At 33.7% G+C, this 14,229-nt stretch overlaps 1 protein-coding gene across 8 annotated transcripts in view; it reads left to right on the top strand.

Annotated features, from left to right (window-relative positions):
• Positions 1 to 14,229, top strand: part of LOC129249775 (protein Gawky) — a 174,459-nt gene that overhangs the window by 110,693 nt on the left and 49,537 nt on the right. Inside the window, exon 2 of one of the 8 annotated variants that reach the window (XM_054889408.1) lies at positions 13,293 to 13,696. The exons of 6 other annotated variants lie outside the window; for them this stretch is intronic. In XM_054889408.1, the coding sequence (XP_054745383.1) occupies positions 13,655 to 13,696 (42 nt within the window). In that variant the 5' untranslated portion in view covers positions 13,293 to 13,654. The remainder of the gene's footprint in view (positions 1 to 13,292; positions 13,697 to 14,229) is intronic. One more of the 8 variants, XM_054889409.1, reaches the window with a different exon arrangement.

The raw sequence follows: 14,229 nt of genomic DNA, 5'->3' as shown, positions 1-14,229 counted from the left end.
CTGACAAGTGGACTTTTCAGCAGGACAATGCTCCAATACATACTGCAAACTTGTCCAAAATGTTTTTTTCATCACGAAATATTGATGTTTTAGAGTGGCCAGCATTAAGTCCTGACCTTAATCCAATAGAGGACCTTTGGGGCATACTTTCTGCCAAGGTTTACAAAAATGGACGTCAGTTTGAGTCCATTGTGCACCTCAAGGATGCTGTGGTCGCTGAGTGGGCAAAAATTAGCAAATCCACGCTAGAAAAATTGGCCGACTCAATGTCCACTCGCTTAAACAAAGTTATTTCAGCCAAAGGCAACCATATTAATTATTAAATTAAAAAAAATAAGTTGAAATCATTGAACTTCGGCAAGAAATGCGACAAAATTGTGAAATGCACATATAATTATTTCCTATTAAACTTTTTCATTTTATTTTTTATTTTTGTAAGTTAAAAAAAAAAATGAAGTTTTTGTTATTGTTTTTTAATTGTTTTGATTAGATTTATAAGTAAAAAATAAGTCAATAAATTTTATTTCATTTGAAATATATTTTTTTCACATAAATTGTCATGCACATATACTTATTTCCATGAGGTATAATAAAGTGGTGCACAAGTCGACATATATGTGCTTTCAAGTCATTTGCTAAATTCACACAACAATGCAGTGTTTTGTTCTCAACTAACAGTAACAGGCAATAGCAGCTAGAGAGAAAACCAAATCATGCTTTTGTATGACTTGCTTCTCTCTCAGCATTATCACAACACACATATTTCGGCAAGATAGCAAGAAAAGCAATGACACTGAAAGGCAATGAAAAACAATTCAATTCAAACAAGTGAATTGTGTCAAATGTGGATTATTTACTTACATGAATTCCTGATATTTTAAAATCAAATACGCAGTTAATGTTTGGTATGATGGTTTTGTAGAATAAAAATTAAATTCTGATTAATATTTGAATGTAACTTACACTTTGCCTGCTAATATACGCTACGTACATACATATATATGACACCAATTCACACATTGTACTTGATGTCTTTCGGCAAAGCTTGTATGAGAAGGTTTTTCTACCATTGCCATGCAAGCATATAAGCAGCGTCCTGCAATTCGTGCACTGTCGATAGAGCCGAAGTAGTATTGCTTGTTGAAGACAGTTTTTCTTCGTTGCTGTTCAAGTTGTGTGCCAACATTGCTTTTTGTCTTCACAAACAGTGTCACATGCAATGTGTGACTTGTTGCTTTGTAATAAGCAAGTCATTTGTGCACCACTTTAATATATAATATATGTATATACAGTTTGTCAAGAATATTTTTGCATAGTGAAGAAAAATTAAAAATTTTAGCTTTGATCCAGAATTCCAACAACAAATAAAAGAGCAAAAAAAAAAAAATGTATACACACATTCCATTACTGTACTTGGCTACGACTATTAGGCACCAACAGTTATTAAATAATCACACACACATTGCAAAAACAACAACAAAAAAAGATGTTTACTCTATTTAAAAAGTGTCAAAAACTGATGAAAACAACAAAAAATGCAGTTATTTTCCGCGAATTTCATTCATTTGGGCTTTTTTGCAAATGGTATGGAATGTGAAAGGAGTAAGAAAATTGTATATATGTATTTACTTATGTACAGTGCTGGACTTAATTATAGGCACAATCCGCTTTATAAAAAGAACTGCAGTTTTATTTGTATTCAGAAAAGCGATATATTTATTTTGTAGGTATATTATAGGTGTAGAGTTTATACATTAAAAAATAGCTATGAAAACTAAATACATTTTCTTTGGAAATAAAGTTCAAAAATAAAAAAATTAAAATTAATGCGATATTTTACTGGACAAAAGTATAGGCACAACTACTTGCATAATTTTGTGCGCGTCTGTTTCAGTATCTGTTTCAATTATTTGGCAACACTTTTATATTCAGCACATTCCTATGTGTACCGTTATTATTTTTTATTGATTCAAACAAGCGAAAAGTTGATAACATTTTTGTAAATAATTATTTTGTTTGTAAACTCTTTACAATGAGCCCAAAAAAAACTGAAACAACAGTATCGGAGCGTAAAATCATTTTACACTTGCATAGCCAAGGAAAATCGTTTGCAGAGATCGGTGAATTAATGGGTCGTAGTCGTTTTACCAAAGGTACCATTGTGAATCGCTTCAAAGGTGAAACAAACTTTGAAAGTGCAAGTCGCTGTAGTCGTCCGCGCAAATTAACAGAGAGAGAACGTGCTCAGGTCATACGAAAAGTGATCCAAAAATTACATCTTCACAGGTTGCTGCAGAGGTAAAGGCAGATATTGGCAAAGATGTACACTTTAAAACTGTACAAAGAGTGTTGCATGAGGCTGGTTATAACTCTCGTGTGGCTAGACGAAAGCCCTTGACATCTGCCATCAATCAGAAGAAGCGATTGGAGTATGCCAAAGAGTTTGAAAACAAGCCAAGCGATTTCTGGGATCAGGTATTGTTTTCTGATGTAAGCAAGTTCAACATTTTCCGGCCTGATGGACACACAAGGGTATAGCGAAAACGTAACCCTGCAATGGAATCTCGAAATCTTTTGCCAACGGTTAAGTATGGTGGTGGGGGGATGTTGGTATGGGGCTGTATGTCTTCTGCGGGTGTGGGAGAGCTTGTTTTCATTAATGAGATTATGAACAAGACAGTTTACTTAAACATCTTAAAGGAAAATGTGAAGGAAAGCGCTGAAAAACTGAACTTACCCGGGTCGTTCACATTTCAACATGACAACGACCCGAAGCCCATGACGTCAAGAAGTGGCTCGCTTATAACGTTTCACACGTCTTACCACACCCCCCGCAGTCACCAGACTTAAATCCGATAGAACATTTGTGGGAGGAATTGGAGAGAAGAATTCGAAAACGCACAATTTCAAATAAGGTTGAGCTAAAAGCAGCTTTAATGGAAGAGTGGCATAATATTGGCGAAAATGTAACAAAAAAACTTGTCCACTCAATGTCAAATAGACTTAAGGCCGTCATAAAACAGAAAGGGTTACCAACAAAATATTAAATTAAAATTTCAACGCATTTTGGTTACCGTTTAAGTAGTTGTGCCTATACTTTTGTCCAGTAAAATATCGAATTAATTTTAATTTTTTTATTTTTGAACTTTATTTGCAAAGAAAATGTATTTAGTTTTCATAGCTATTTTTTAATGTATAAACTCTACACCTATAATATACCTACAAAATAAATATATCGTTTTTCTGAATACAAATAAAACTGCAGTTCTTTTTATAAAGCGGATTGTGCCTATACTTAAGTCCAGCACTGTATATATACCTATTAGGCTACAGCGTCCGCCATAAATAGTGCCCCATTATCTAAAATTACTAGATTTTAAGCATGAGCAATAGACTCCCATACATATATTTCCGCTTGTTAAATTGTATTGAGATCCTCAAAGAATACTTTGAGCATCTAGGCCTCATGCGACTATGTGATGTAATGTGTTCATTTGTGGTAAGTCCTGTAGAAGTTGCTGCGTTAAGCTTATGCCCGTTTCTTTGTAGATAAATATTTGTTCCGAAAAATTTGATAGTTTGGCAGGTGAAGTAATTGTTTGTTGCCATATTTCAGTTTAACCATAATTGGAGAAGATTATTACTTTTGTCTTGTCGCATAAAATCAAATCATTTCGATAATAACCTAGTTTATCTTCATAAAACGTAGTGAAAAATAAGCATCTTACAGAAGTTGTCACTAAAAGTATAATTTTCTTTACGAGAAAATTTCTTACTGTTTGAAATAAATAATTTTCAATCTTTTAAATAATTCGCGAGAATCCTGGTTAAAATTAATTGTATTTTGACAATTTCTCGAATGGTGTTTTTTTTGTTTTTTTTTTGCATGGCCAACCAGTTTGCTTTTGGACGATTAAAATTTTATGTGCGTCTTAAAACATAACTTGCTGACTTCCTAAAGAGAAAATTTGAACCACATTCTTAACACTTTTCTCATTATCCTGAGTGATGTTGTACGTCACTATATAAGAAAAGTTTATCCAAAACTTGCTGATAAAATCAATAAGTTGTATTAATGCAAAGCCATAGTAGGCATATTTAAGTTTCGGGCAGCGAAAATCCTAAACTGTCCCATATGTGAAGAGTCCCCAAGATAGGAAAGAGCTCCTCGTTTGCCCTTCTTTTTTTGCCAATCCGATTTCGAATTTAAGCGATCACACAGTTGTACAGATACATATAAAGAATAAATAATAAAAATAAAATATTGCACTTATAACAGTGTCAGTAATAACATTTGCAAAATTATAGCACGTGCAAATAATGACGAATAAATAACATTAAATTATTTTTTTTAACAACTTCATCATAAACTTCTCGATCTCTTCCTGAATAATGTTTCTATGTTTTGGATTCCACTCCAATGCTTAATGTTTCTTAGCCAGGATAACTGTTTTCTGCCCATTTCACGTTTTTCTTATATCTTTCCTTAAAGTATTAATTGCAGCACACCACATTTGTCATTCCTCATAATATGTCATAAGTATGCAGCTTTTCGTCTCTTAGTAGTAGTGAGCTGTTCTCGATCTTGCAGAATTCTTCGCATTATTTCCGCATTTGTCACTCTGTCTGTGCATCTTAGTTTTGGGATTCTGCGAAAAATCCACATCTCAAATGCTTCCAGTTTATTTAAATCAATGGTTTTTATTGTCTATATCTCCATAGCATAAAGGACATTTAGCAATACGGATTTTAAGTTTAATATTAAAGTCATGATTACTTAATACATTTCAGTACTTATAAAATATTGCTCTCGAATGCTCTATTCTAGCTTTTATTTCTTTAGAAGGATACCAGTTTTCGGTAACCCAGCAGCCTAAATATTTGAAACTTTGCACTCGTTATATATTTAAGTTGTCAACGGTTAAGTTTGCATTTACGTACAGTCACTCACATTCAAAGTCGGGCAGATGCATACGAAAACTTCTAGTCATAATATCTTTGTTTTGATGAAAGAAAACACTTTCTACCTTTTTCTGTTTTTTCCCAAAAAGTGTTTTATTTAAAAGCAACAAAAAAAATATATTCCAAAGTCTCTTATAAAATACACGCGAAGGCTTAACTTAAATAAGGGACCGACATAAAAAATCGAAAAAATTTTCACACAACGCAAAATTAATACTTCGTTGCTCCACCTTTTTGCGTTTCAACAGCTTGTAGCCGGCTTGGCATCGATTCCACTAACTTTTTGCAAACATCAGGGCTTATTTTATTCCATTCTTCCTGCAGAGCAATTTTCAAGAGTTGAATTGATGTACACTGCCTTTCCTGCATCCGGCGACCTAATTCATCCCACAAATGCTCAATGGCATTGAGGTCGGGACTTTGTGCAGGGGTTTTTATTACCTTTGGACAGTTATATAACAACCAGCTCTTGACGTCATATGCGGAATGTTTGGGATCGTTGTCCTGGTAGAATTGAAAACTACTTTTGATGCCTAGTTTTCTCACGCTTTCTTTCAAATTTTGTTTCAAAATTGTTAAAAAAACGTGTTTATTCATTATTCCATCAACGAAATGCAATTTTCCAACTCCTGACGCTGCCATGCATCCCCAAACCATTACAGATCCACCACCGTGTTTAACCGTTTTTCTTAAATTCTTGCCTTCCAGCTCCTTGTTGGGTATGCGCCACACTTTACCCTTCCATCACATCCAAATAAATTAAATTTACTTTCGTCAGTAAATAATACCTAAAGAATGAATATTAAAACCATGAAATTGTTATTTTTTCCCCCACTTACAGTGCTCCAAAAATCGAAATCCTTAGCCATATATTGGCGAGCAAAAACAAGCCGGTCATTCTGGTTTTTCTTGCTTATTAGGGGCTTTTTCCGCGCAACTCGGCCGTGAAAATCATTTTTTCGAAGAAGTCTTCTTATTGTTTCGGGATTTACCTCCACCCCAGAAGCTTCTTTAACCATCGCAGTTAATTTTGGAGCAGAAATGAATGGATTTTTCTTCACTTCCCTTAGCACCATGCTCTCATCTTTGGAGGAAAGCTTCTTTGGACGGGTTCCACGATGCTTATTTGCAATGAAACCATTTTCATTGTATCTAGCAATAATATCGTGCACTGTTGACTTGCTTTTTTTATCAATTTCGATATTGCTCGCTCAGATTTTCCGTCTAAGTGCAGTTGAATTACTATTTTGCGTTCCTCAAATGTAGACTGTTTAACATTACGCGGCATTTTGCAAAATACTTTTATAAACTCACCCAATGATTGACAAGGCAAGAATGAACCATAACTTTTAATACAAATATAGAAAATTTAGAAATAACGGTATGCATATTTGCAAAACATGGTTTGCCCGACTTTAAATGTGAGGCAGAGAAGTGGCCTTTTTCAGTTTTTATACATTAACATTTTATAAAGCAACTTGGAATATATATTTTTTGTTGTTTTTAAATAAAACCATTTTTGTGAAAAAACAGAAAAAGGTAGAAAGTGTTTTCTTTCATCAAAACATATGTAGATATTATGACTAGAAGTTTTCGTATGCATCTGCCCGACTTTGAATGTGAGTGACTGTACATAAGTAAGTGTTTCTTCTGCTAACTATTATGTACTTCATTTTGTTAGCATTAATGTTCTAGCCATAATTCTTGCTGCAGAACGCAATATTGCTGACCAGTGATTGTAGGCCTCTCAGACTGTCTGCTAGAAGGAAAATGTTGTTAGCATATCTGATATTATTAATATTAATACCGTCTAATTTAATACCGACATCCGAATTTTGTAATGCTTAGTGGAAAACTCTTTCAGAGTAGATGTTTAACAGTAAAGGTGAGAGAATTCACCCTTTTCTGACTCCTCTTCGAATAGAAATTCCGTCAGTGCTCTCATTGCTTACGCTTACTTCTGCGGTTTGCTGCCAGTAGAGGTTCTTTGAATATCGTTGGTATCAATATCCATTGTTTAATTGATAAGTTTATCGTGCTGCACGAATGCCTTTTCATAATCAACTAGCGAAAACCCTCCCGTTCCGCTGGTCGTCTTTAAAAAAATCTATATTAATTAATTAAATTAAGCCGAAAAATACTCTGTGTTTTTTATAAAAATTCTCGCGCATGAATAGTAATGAAAGAAGTTTTGAATAGTAGTAGCAATTAAAAAACGTTTGATGTGATTTACATTATTATACAAGATTCTTCGTTTTTCCATGCGTTATTGAATAAATGAATAATACCGATGGCTTACCAACTCTTGAGCATGAAACATAAAGTTGGCCATGAGAAAAACATGGGTATTCTAAATCAATACCACAAATTGATAAAGTTTGGCCTTGTGACTTATTAATAGTAATCGCGAATGCAAGGCGAACAGGAAATTGAAGACGTTTGAATTCAAACGGCATATCCGATGGTATCATTGGTATTCGCGGTATTAAAACGTCTTCACCGGAGTATTTTCCATTCAAAAGCGTTGCTTCAATGACGTTATTCATCAATCTCTTAACTGTTAATCGAGTGCCATTACATAGTCGTGGTTGATTTATGTTTCTCAACATAATAAATGGTGCTCCTATTTTCAAGTTTAGCTTGTGTGGCGGTAATCCAGGTAAATCAAAGGAATTCCAAAATTCAGTGGGATAATTTACAATATCATCTTGATTTGTAACAGTGTCAACGGATCGATATGTTTGTTGTGGACTTGGTATGTTACCCAAAATAGCCACATTCATTTCATTCACATCTTTATTTTTGCCAGCCTTAATGGCTCGTTCACTAAGCCAATCATGATTTTTGTAATTTTGAGGCAAATTTGGGAAAATACTTTGAATTAACTGTTCTTTCATTTGACTTATTTGACAAAAGCTTGGTTGTAAAGTTATTAAGCCAGTTAAATTATCGACAGGAACTTTGCCATTTCCAATATCCAATAATTGCTGTGAAAATTCAGCAGCTGATGGATCATTTTGCATTAGAACACGTACATTTGTAGTTAGTTTGAGTGTTTGAACATGTCTCCACAAATATGATGATTTCAATTATGCAGCCAATTCATCTGCTACAGTTGCTCGAGGAATAACAGGCAGTGTTTGTCTAAAATCACATGCCAGCAGCACTAAGGCACGACCAAACATTTCATTTTTACTACGTAAATCTCGTAATGTCCTATCAAGCGCTTCTAGTGACTTTTTATGTGCCATCGTGCACTCATCCCATACCGTATATGTAACATTTTAAAAATTTTTTACAATTTTTTTTTTAATTTTTAATAATAAGTGGTCTTCCTCTTTCTCTTTCTCTTCCTCTTCCTCTTCCTGTAGCTATTCCTTTTCCTCTTCCATCTCCAGTTCCATCTCCTTTCTTTATCCCGGAAACGGGCAGTAAAAATTACTTCACTTAAAAGCTTTCATCAACAGCTTCCATCTGATACCCATATTGCACAAACACATCCAAGGGTCCACCTTTTCGGCTATATCTCGAGACCCTGGTCACTCAGAGATCTAAAAAATACTCTGTATTAAAGCACTCATCAGTAGCTTTGATTTGATACCCACAATGTAAAAACACATCCTAGGGTTACCCGGGTCCTCGTTTTGGCCTTCGGCAGCGCCACCTGGTGGAATCAATAAGCATATTATACTAACCTTCTCCGTGGAAAAATATATATACATATATACCAAATTTCATAATAATCGGCCCAGACACACACGACCAAAATGTATTCAATTCTAATGAATGTTATGTGCGGTACAAAAAATACGTGCGGCAAATAGCAAAAACACACTCACTTAACCGACGCACCGCACACACACGCGTTATCGGATTTCAACCAAGCTTCACAGAAACCTTTGCCAAGGCAACACCAACAATGTGTGAAACTTTCATTGTTTTCCTTACATGCGTTGCTGAGATTACCCCGGACAAATGCACACTTTTTTCGGCTTAATTTTTATATATGTATGTATATAGATTAAACACATAAATACATCTTTTTGAACATCTCCGTAATTTTCCACCAGAACGCATGCCTGCTTTGAAGCCGAATTGATTTTCTCCCATTGCTAATATACATTTTTTGTATATTCTGCTATGAATAACTTTTAAAAGTTATTTTTAATGAGCGATTTTAGTCAATCAATCAACAGGATCCGCTTTGTTTTCCTTAGACAATTTGATGGCATTTCTGATTTTTTCCCTTGCTGGCCTCGTCAACGTTTCATTTGACTATGACTCATACACCGATGTATTGTTGTCCGAATGAGAGAAAAGAGAATAGATGTTTATTCCAGATTTTTTCCTTATCGCTGGGTTCGAACACAATTTCATTCTCGTCATTTATTAGAATGGTTGGCATTGTTTTGTGGTATACAATGGCCGCCTCTTTAAGCTTCTTGTGAAGGTTATCATCACAGTAGTCAAAACTTAAAAATTTTTTTATTCGAGGTCTTTGCAAAGCTGACAAAAGTGATTTCCAAACAGTTTTTTTAAACGTTGTAAATAAAATAGTGTTATTTGTTCTCGAAATTTTTAAACATGTTTCACATCTTTTTTTGGTAGCCATGTAAATTCAAATACCATAAGTAATAATATTCAGCTTTATCACTGAGTACTGACTGTGTTGTAAGAAAGTTACGAATACAACTCTCTGCTACGACTACGAAAAAGTTGCTATCACTGATTCCGGATGTGTTCGCTGCACTTATTTATTACAGGAATATAGCGGTCCTGTTACTTTTTTGATGGCCTGTTGCTGATACTCAGCTGATTAGCTGCTGGAATGTTGCAAAAGTTATTTCGCGCCGAACGTGTTGTTTCAAAATATGGAAGCTTATACCAATATCTACGTTTCATTTGAACTTAAATTTCGCCCCAAAACCAATAAACGAACAATATTAAAGTTCAAAGTAGTATTTCTTAAATATAAACTTACTTTTCTTCTTCCATGTCTACTCCGCAGTAAAAACTTTTATATTGCGCTTGATTAGTTAGGGAGGAGCATCAGATTGTCTAATTTTGCTGACAGAACGCGTAACGTTGGAATTGTTGCATACATTTTGTAACAGATCGTGATGCCATTTCATACAAAGTAACACTGCCGCAATTATTACAGCTCGAATGTGAACACGAAAGTCCTGCTGAACTCAAATATCAAAATTTTGATGTTTGGACACCACCTGGCTCTCGATGTAAATAAACAATTTTGTACTATTTCTTTAGCTTTATTTTGCAAGCACTTCCCTTTTCTTGCCAATAAAATAAATTATACTGGCCGCACTAATAATAATTTTTAATGAAAAAATTTAGCAAAACTTAAGAATACTTTAAATAGTTCAGATTAAGATACGCCTTTAATCCTTGGGAAATAGATCTCACTTTGTATGAAAAAATCTTGGATGTCAAAATATATAATTTTCGAAGTTTTAAATTAAAGATTTATTAAAAATTTTCGATTTTTTTTAAATGGGTGTAATAAAATTATTCTTTCTGAATTTTATTTTGAAACTTTTCTCCGACAACGGAAACGAAATTCTTGGGAAAATCTACGAAATGGCACTATGAATAAACTCAGTGATGGCACTCTACGAATTTCGAATTTACGACGCGGCAGTTCGAACTCAGTAATGCCTTTTTCGTAGTATCTACGAAAACCGTACGACGATGGATTCAGTGATAGAGCAGATCAAATTAAAAAAATAATAATAATCAATCTTTTATTTAAACGTCTCTTTTGACCAACGTTATATAAACGCCAAGCAACAGTCTCTCCAGAAACAATTAACTAAAAAAAATGATGTAAACTCATCTTAGTTCGTAAGAACGATAAAATTCTGTAAGTTTAATTTATGTATGAAAAGTATATTGAAAAATTTTAAATATCCAATATAATATACAGGAAAAGCAAGGCTTTTCAATCATTTATTATATTTTAAAGTCTTCGTAATGTTGTAGCCTTTAGATACATATGCACATATCCATACACAAGAATGTTATCCAGAAAGTAACTAGTTGAAATTTCAAATACTTTACATTGTGAACTAATTCCCCAATATATCACATATTATCTAATAGAATTGCAACTGTTCAGTGTGAAATTAGAAATTAATAGGATCAGTTTCATAAAAAATTACCACGAATATAGGACTTCAAAATTAATATGAGAACAAAATAAAGTAATAAGAATAAAAACTAAATAATTTTAAGTTTGGAAATCTTCAAACAAACTGTTCTATTAAGGTAAAGTAAGTGTTTAGCTTATAAGCCGGTTGAGATTGCTCCGCTACTTTCTAGTTTTCATTTTTGCTCTAGCTACAACCCTGAATTTGAATAGAGGAGTAGTTGAACAGGTAGCGCAATACGCAGGATAAACTGCTTGCTCCGCTCCAAGCTGCGTTTCATTACTGCTAGTAGCTCAGAATAATATTAAAAAAAAAATTCAGTACTCTTTAGTTGGAATAGTAGCAAAAAACTTGGAATGGGCCGTAGTGCTTCTTGCGAAATTATTCATGTGTACCCCAGTTATCACTACCGCTCTCATTTCTATTGCGCTATACTACTCCTATAGCTGCTATTTGAGCAGTGTTATTTTTGGTTTGGTAAGATGCATCCCGTATGTGTTTTTGCTGGGCTACACTGAAAATATATGCGACAAATTAGGTATGTAAGTATACTGAATGTTGTAGGTATGGTTGAATACAACTTAAAGTTATTTTTTTTAATAGTTTCTGAACCCTCCAAAGTGTTATGTTAAAAAAAAAAATCCATATGTAATATCTATCTTGACTATTATTATTAACGATTTATTTATTTACATAATAATAATATGGAATATAGCGCTTGATTATGATGTTTCCAGGAATACATGAAGAACAGAAATCTAAATCTTTACTGGTTGCTGTGCCCGATAATTCAGTGGTTTAGAACCTTTTTTTATATACATATTTGGGGCAGATACCAGCTGCATTATTTCTTTATTTGTAAAAAACAAGCATTTCTGTAGGGGTTTCGAGTGTCGCTGGCCTATTTTTTCAAGAGTTTCAATAATTTGTTGTTATCGCATTATCACTCCCATACCGGCTGAAATCCGAGAAAATCAAAAGAGGTTCAAAACCATTGAATCATCAGCGAGGAAACCGTATCTATAAAAATTTAGATTTCTGTTGTCTGTCTGCAGTTTCATATTTTAAAAGAGAGCATTTATTTGTAGTAAATAAATATTAATCACTTGATGTATTCCTGGAAATATCCAGTTTGTTGGCTTCTATACACTGTTGCTGCTTGTTCAATATTTAAATAAAAAAAATATTCAATTAGAACTCTGAATGTAGATGTAGAATGTGATACAACGCCAATTCATGCTTTATATTACATGGATTTTTTTAATATACAACTTTTGCGGGTTCAGGAACTGTTAAAAATATAATTTTGAGGTGTATTCAGCCATACCTACGAACTACTGTATATTGGCACCTAATTTGTCGGATATATTCTCAACGTACTCCAAAAAAACGCATGCAAAATGAGTCCAAATAGCCTAGACAGACGCCACCGTCAGTTGGATTACCGGGGCATTTAACTCTGATTACCATTGTAGTGTGACAGACGGTTGTTCGCGGATTAGTGAACAGCTGATTTGCTTATTAGATACGGGTAGTAGCTACCTTGATACTAAGAAATAATTATTTAAATTATTAAATTGCAATTTCTCAAACTACTCCGAAATACGAAAACAATTAATATAATTTTGCACGTGTTAATGCAAACTAGCATTGCATTCACTTTTTCCTGTTCTTCTTTTTAAAAGATTCATTATTTTTCATTCACAATAGATATTAACTGTAATTTCTAGGCAATGTTGCATCGAAAATTCCCCTAATCCGCTTAAATTATGAGAATTAAATCTAGTTGTAAATCCGCATTAGTTGCACTTAATTACTGAAATAATTCCGAATTAAGTTCTTAATCCCAATTAACGCCACCGTCTGTCTAGGCTATAACAAAGCAAAAACGATCACTGCTCAAATAGCAGTTATGGGAGTAGTAGTAGCGCAACAGAAGTGAGAGTAGTAATCGTAGCTGTAGTAAACATGAATTATTTCACAAGAAGCACTACGGCCCATTCAAAGTTTTTGCTATTACTCCACCTAAACAGAGTACTGAACTTTTTTTTTTAATATTACTCCGAGCTACTAGCAGCAACGAAACGTAGCATGGAGTGGAGCAAAACAGTTTATCCCGCGTTTTGCGTACCTCCTTCGCTACTCATGTGTTCATGTTTAAAGCTGTAGCGAGAGCAGAGCAATGTTTTCATTGATATTGCTGCCACGAAGTTGTTAATGTAAACCCTGTATAAGCTGCAAGAACAATATAAACTATAAAAATGTATCAGTGCAATATACGTATATAAGTAACGCCAGCTGTTCTAGTAGGACGTTACATAAAGTAAATAAGTATATACAAAAATAATATAAACGACGAATGTATCACGACGACGACAACGGCAACGGCAACGGAATCGCTAAATAAGCAAACGCATTGTAACAACATCAAGCAATTCAATATCAAATTTACCGATAAGTATATAAACAACGTCGCGAATTTGTATTGGGCCCACAATAGAGCAAAATTAAAGTGGGAAAACACAATGCTAGCAGCTAATTTACCAGTATGCCAATACGCTGGAATGGTAAGATATTTATTATTTGATTGTCTCTTTTATATGCTTGATCTAGTTATATGAACATGCTTTTGTTAAGGTCATAATCCGTCTAATATACCTTACTAAATTGTTCCATTAAAAAGAGTTACCCTGAATTCCATAATTTTACCTACAGTTTGTCTCATAAAAATATGAAAATACTTTAAAAGGAAAATCTTTGAAGTGGATTTCGAAAGGAATGCACATATTTATTTATTGTTATAACAAACCAAACTTGTGCTATTTTCCCGCCATGTATGAAAAAGAGAATATTATTTATTTAAAGGGATTTAGAAAGACAGCAAAGCATGTGCAAGCAGTGGCGAATTTACTGTTTCAAAGTGCTTTTCACATACATATCAACAAACTAAAAGATCCAATGTATAATACGTGACTATTTTTATGTTAATATTTTGTGTGACCGCTATCTATTAGCGATTGTGTGTAAATTCTTGGACATTGATGACATTAGTTTTTTTGTAGGTTTTGTTTTTAGTTTTTCTTCTTTTTGATGCACTGTA

This window comes from Anastrepha obliqua, chromosome 6 (genome assembly GCF_027943255.1).
Source record: "Anastrepha obliqua isolate idAnaObli1 chromosome 6, idAnaObli1_1.0, whole genome shotgun sequence".
Classification (NCBI taxonomy): Eukaryota; Metazoa; Arthropoda; class Insecta; order Diptera; family Tephritidae; genus Anastrepha; species Anastrepha obliqua.
The sequence above is the reverse complement of the archived record's forward strand: the minus strand, read 5'-3'. Positions and strand labels throughout refer to the sequence as shown.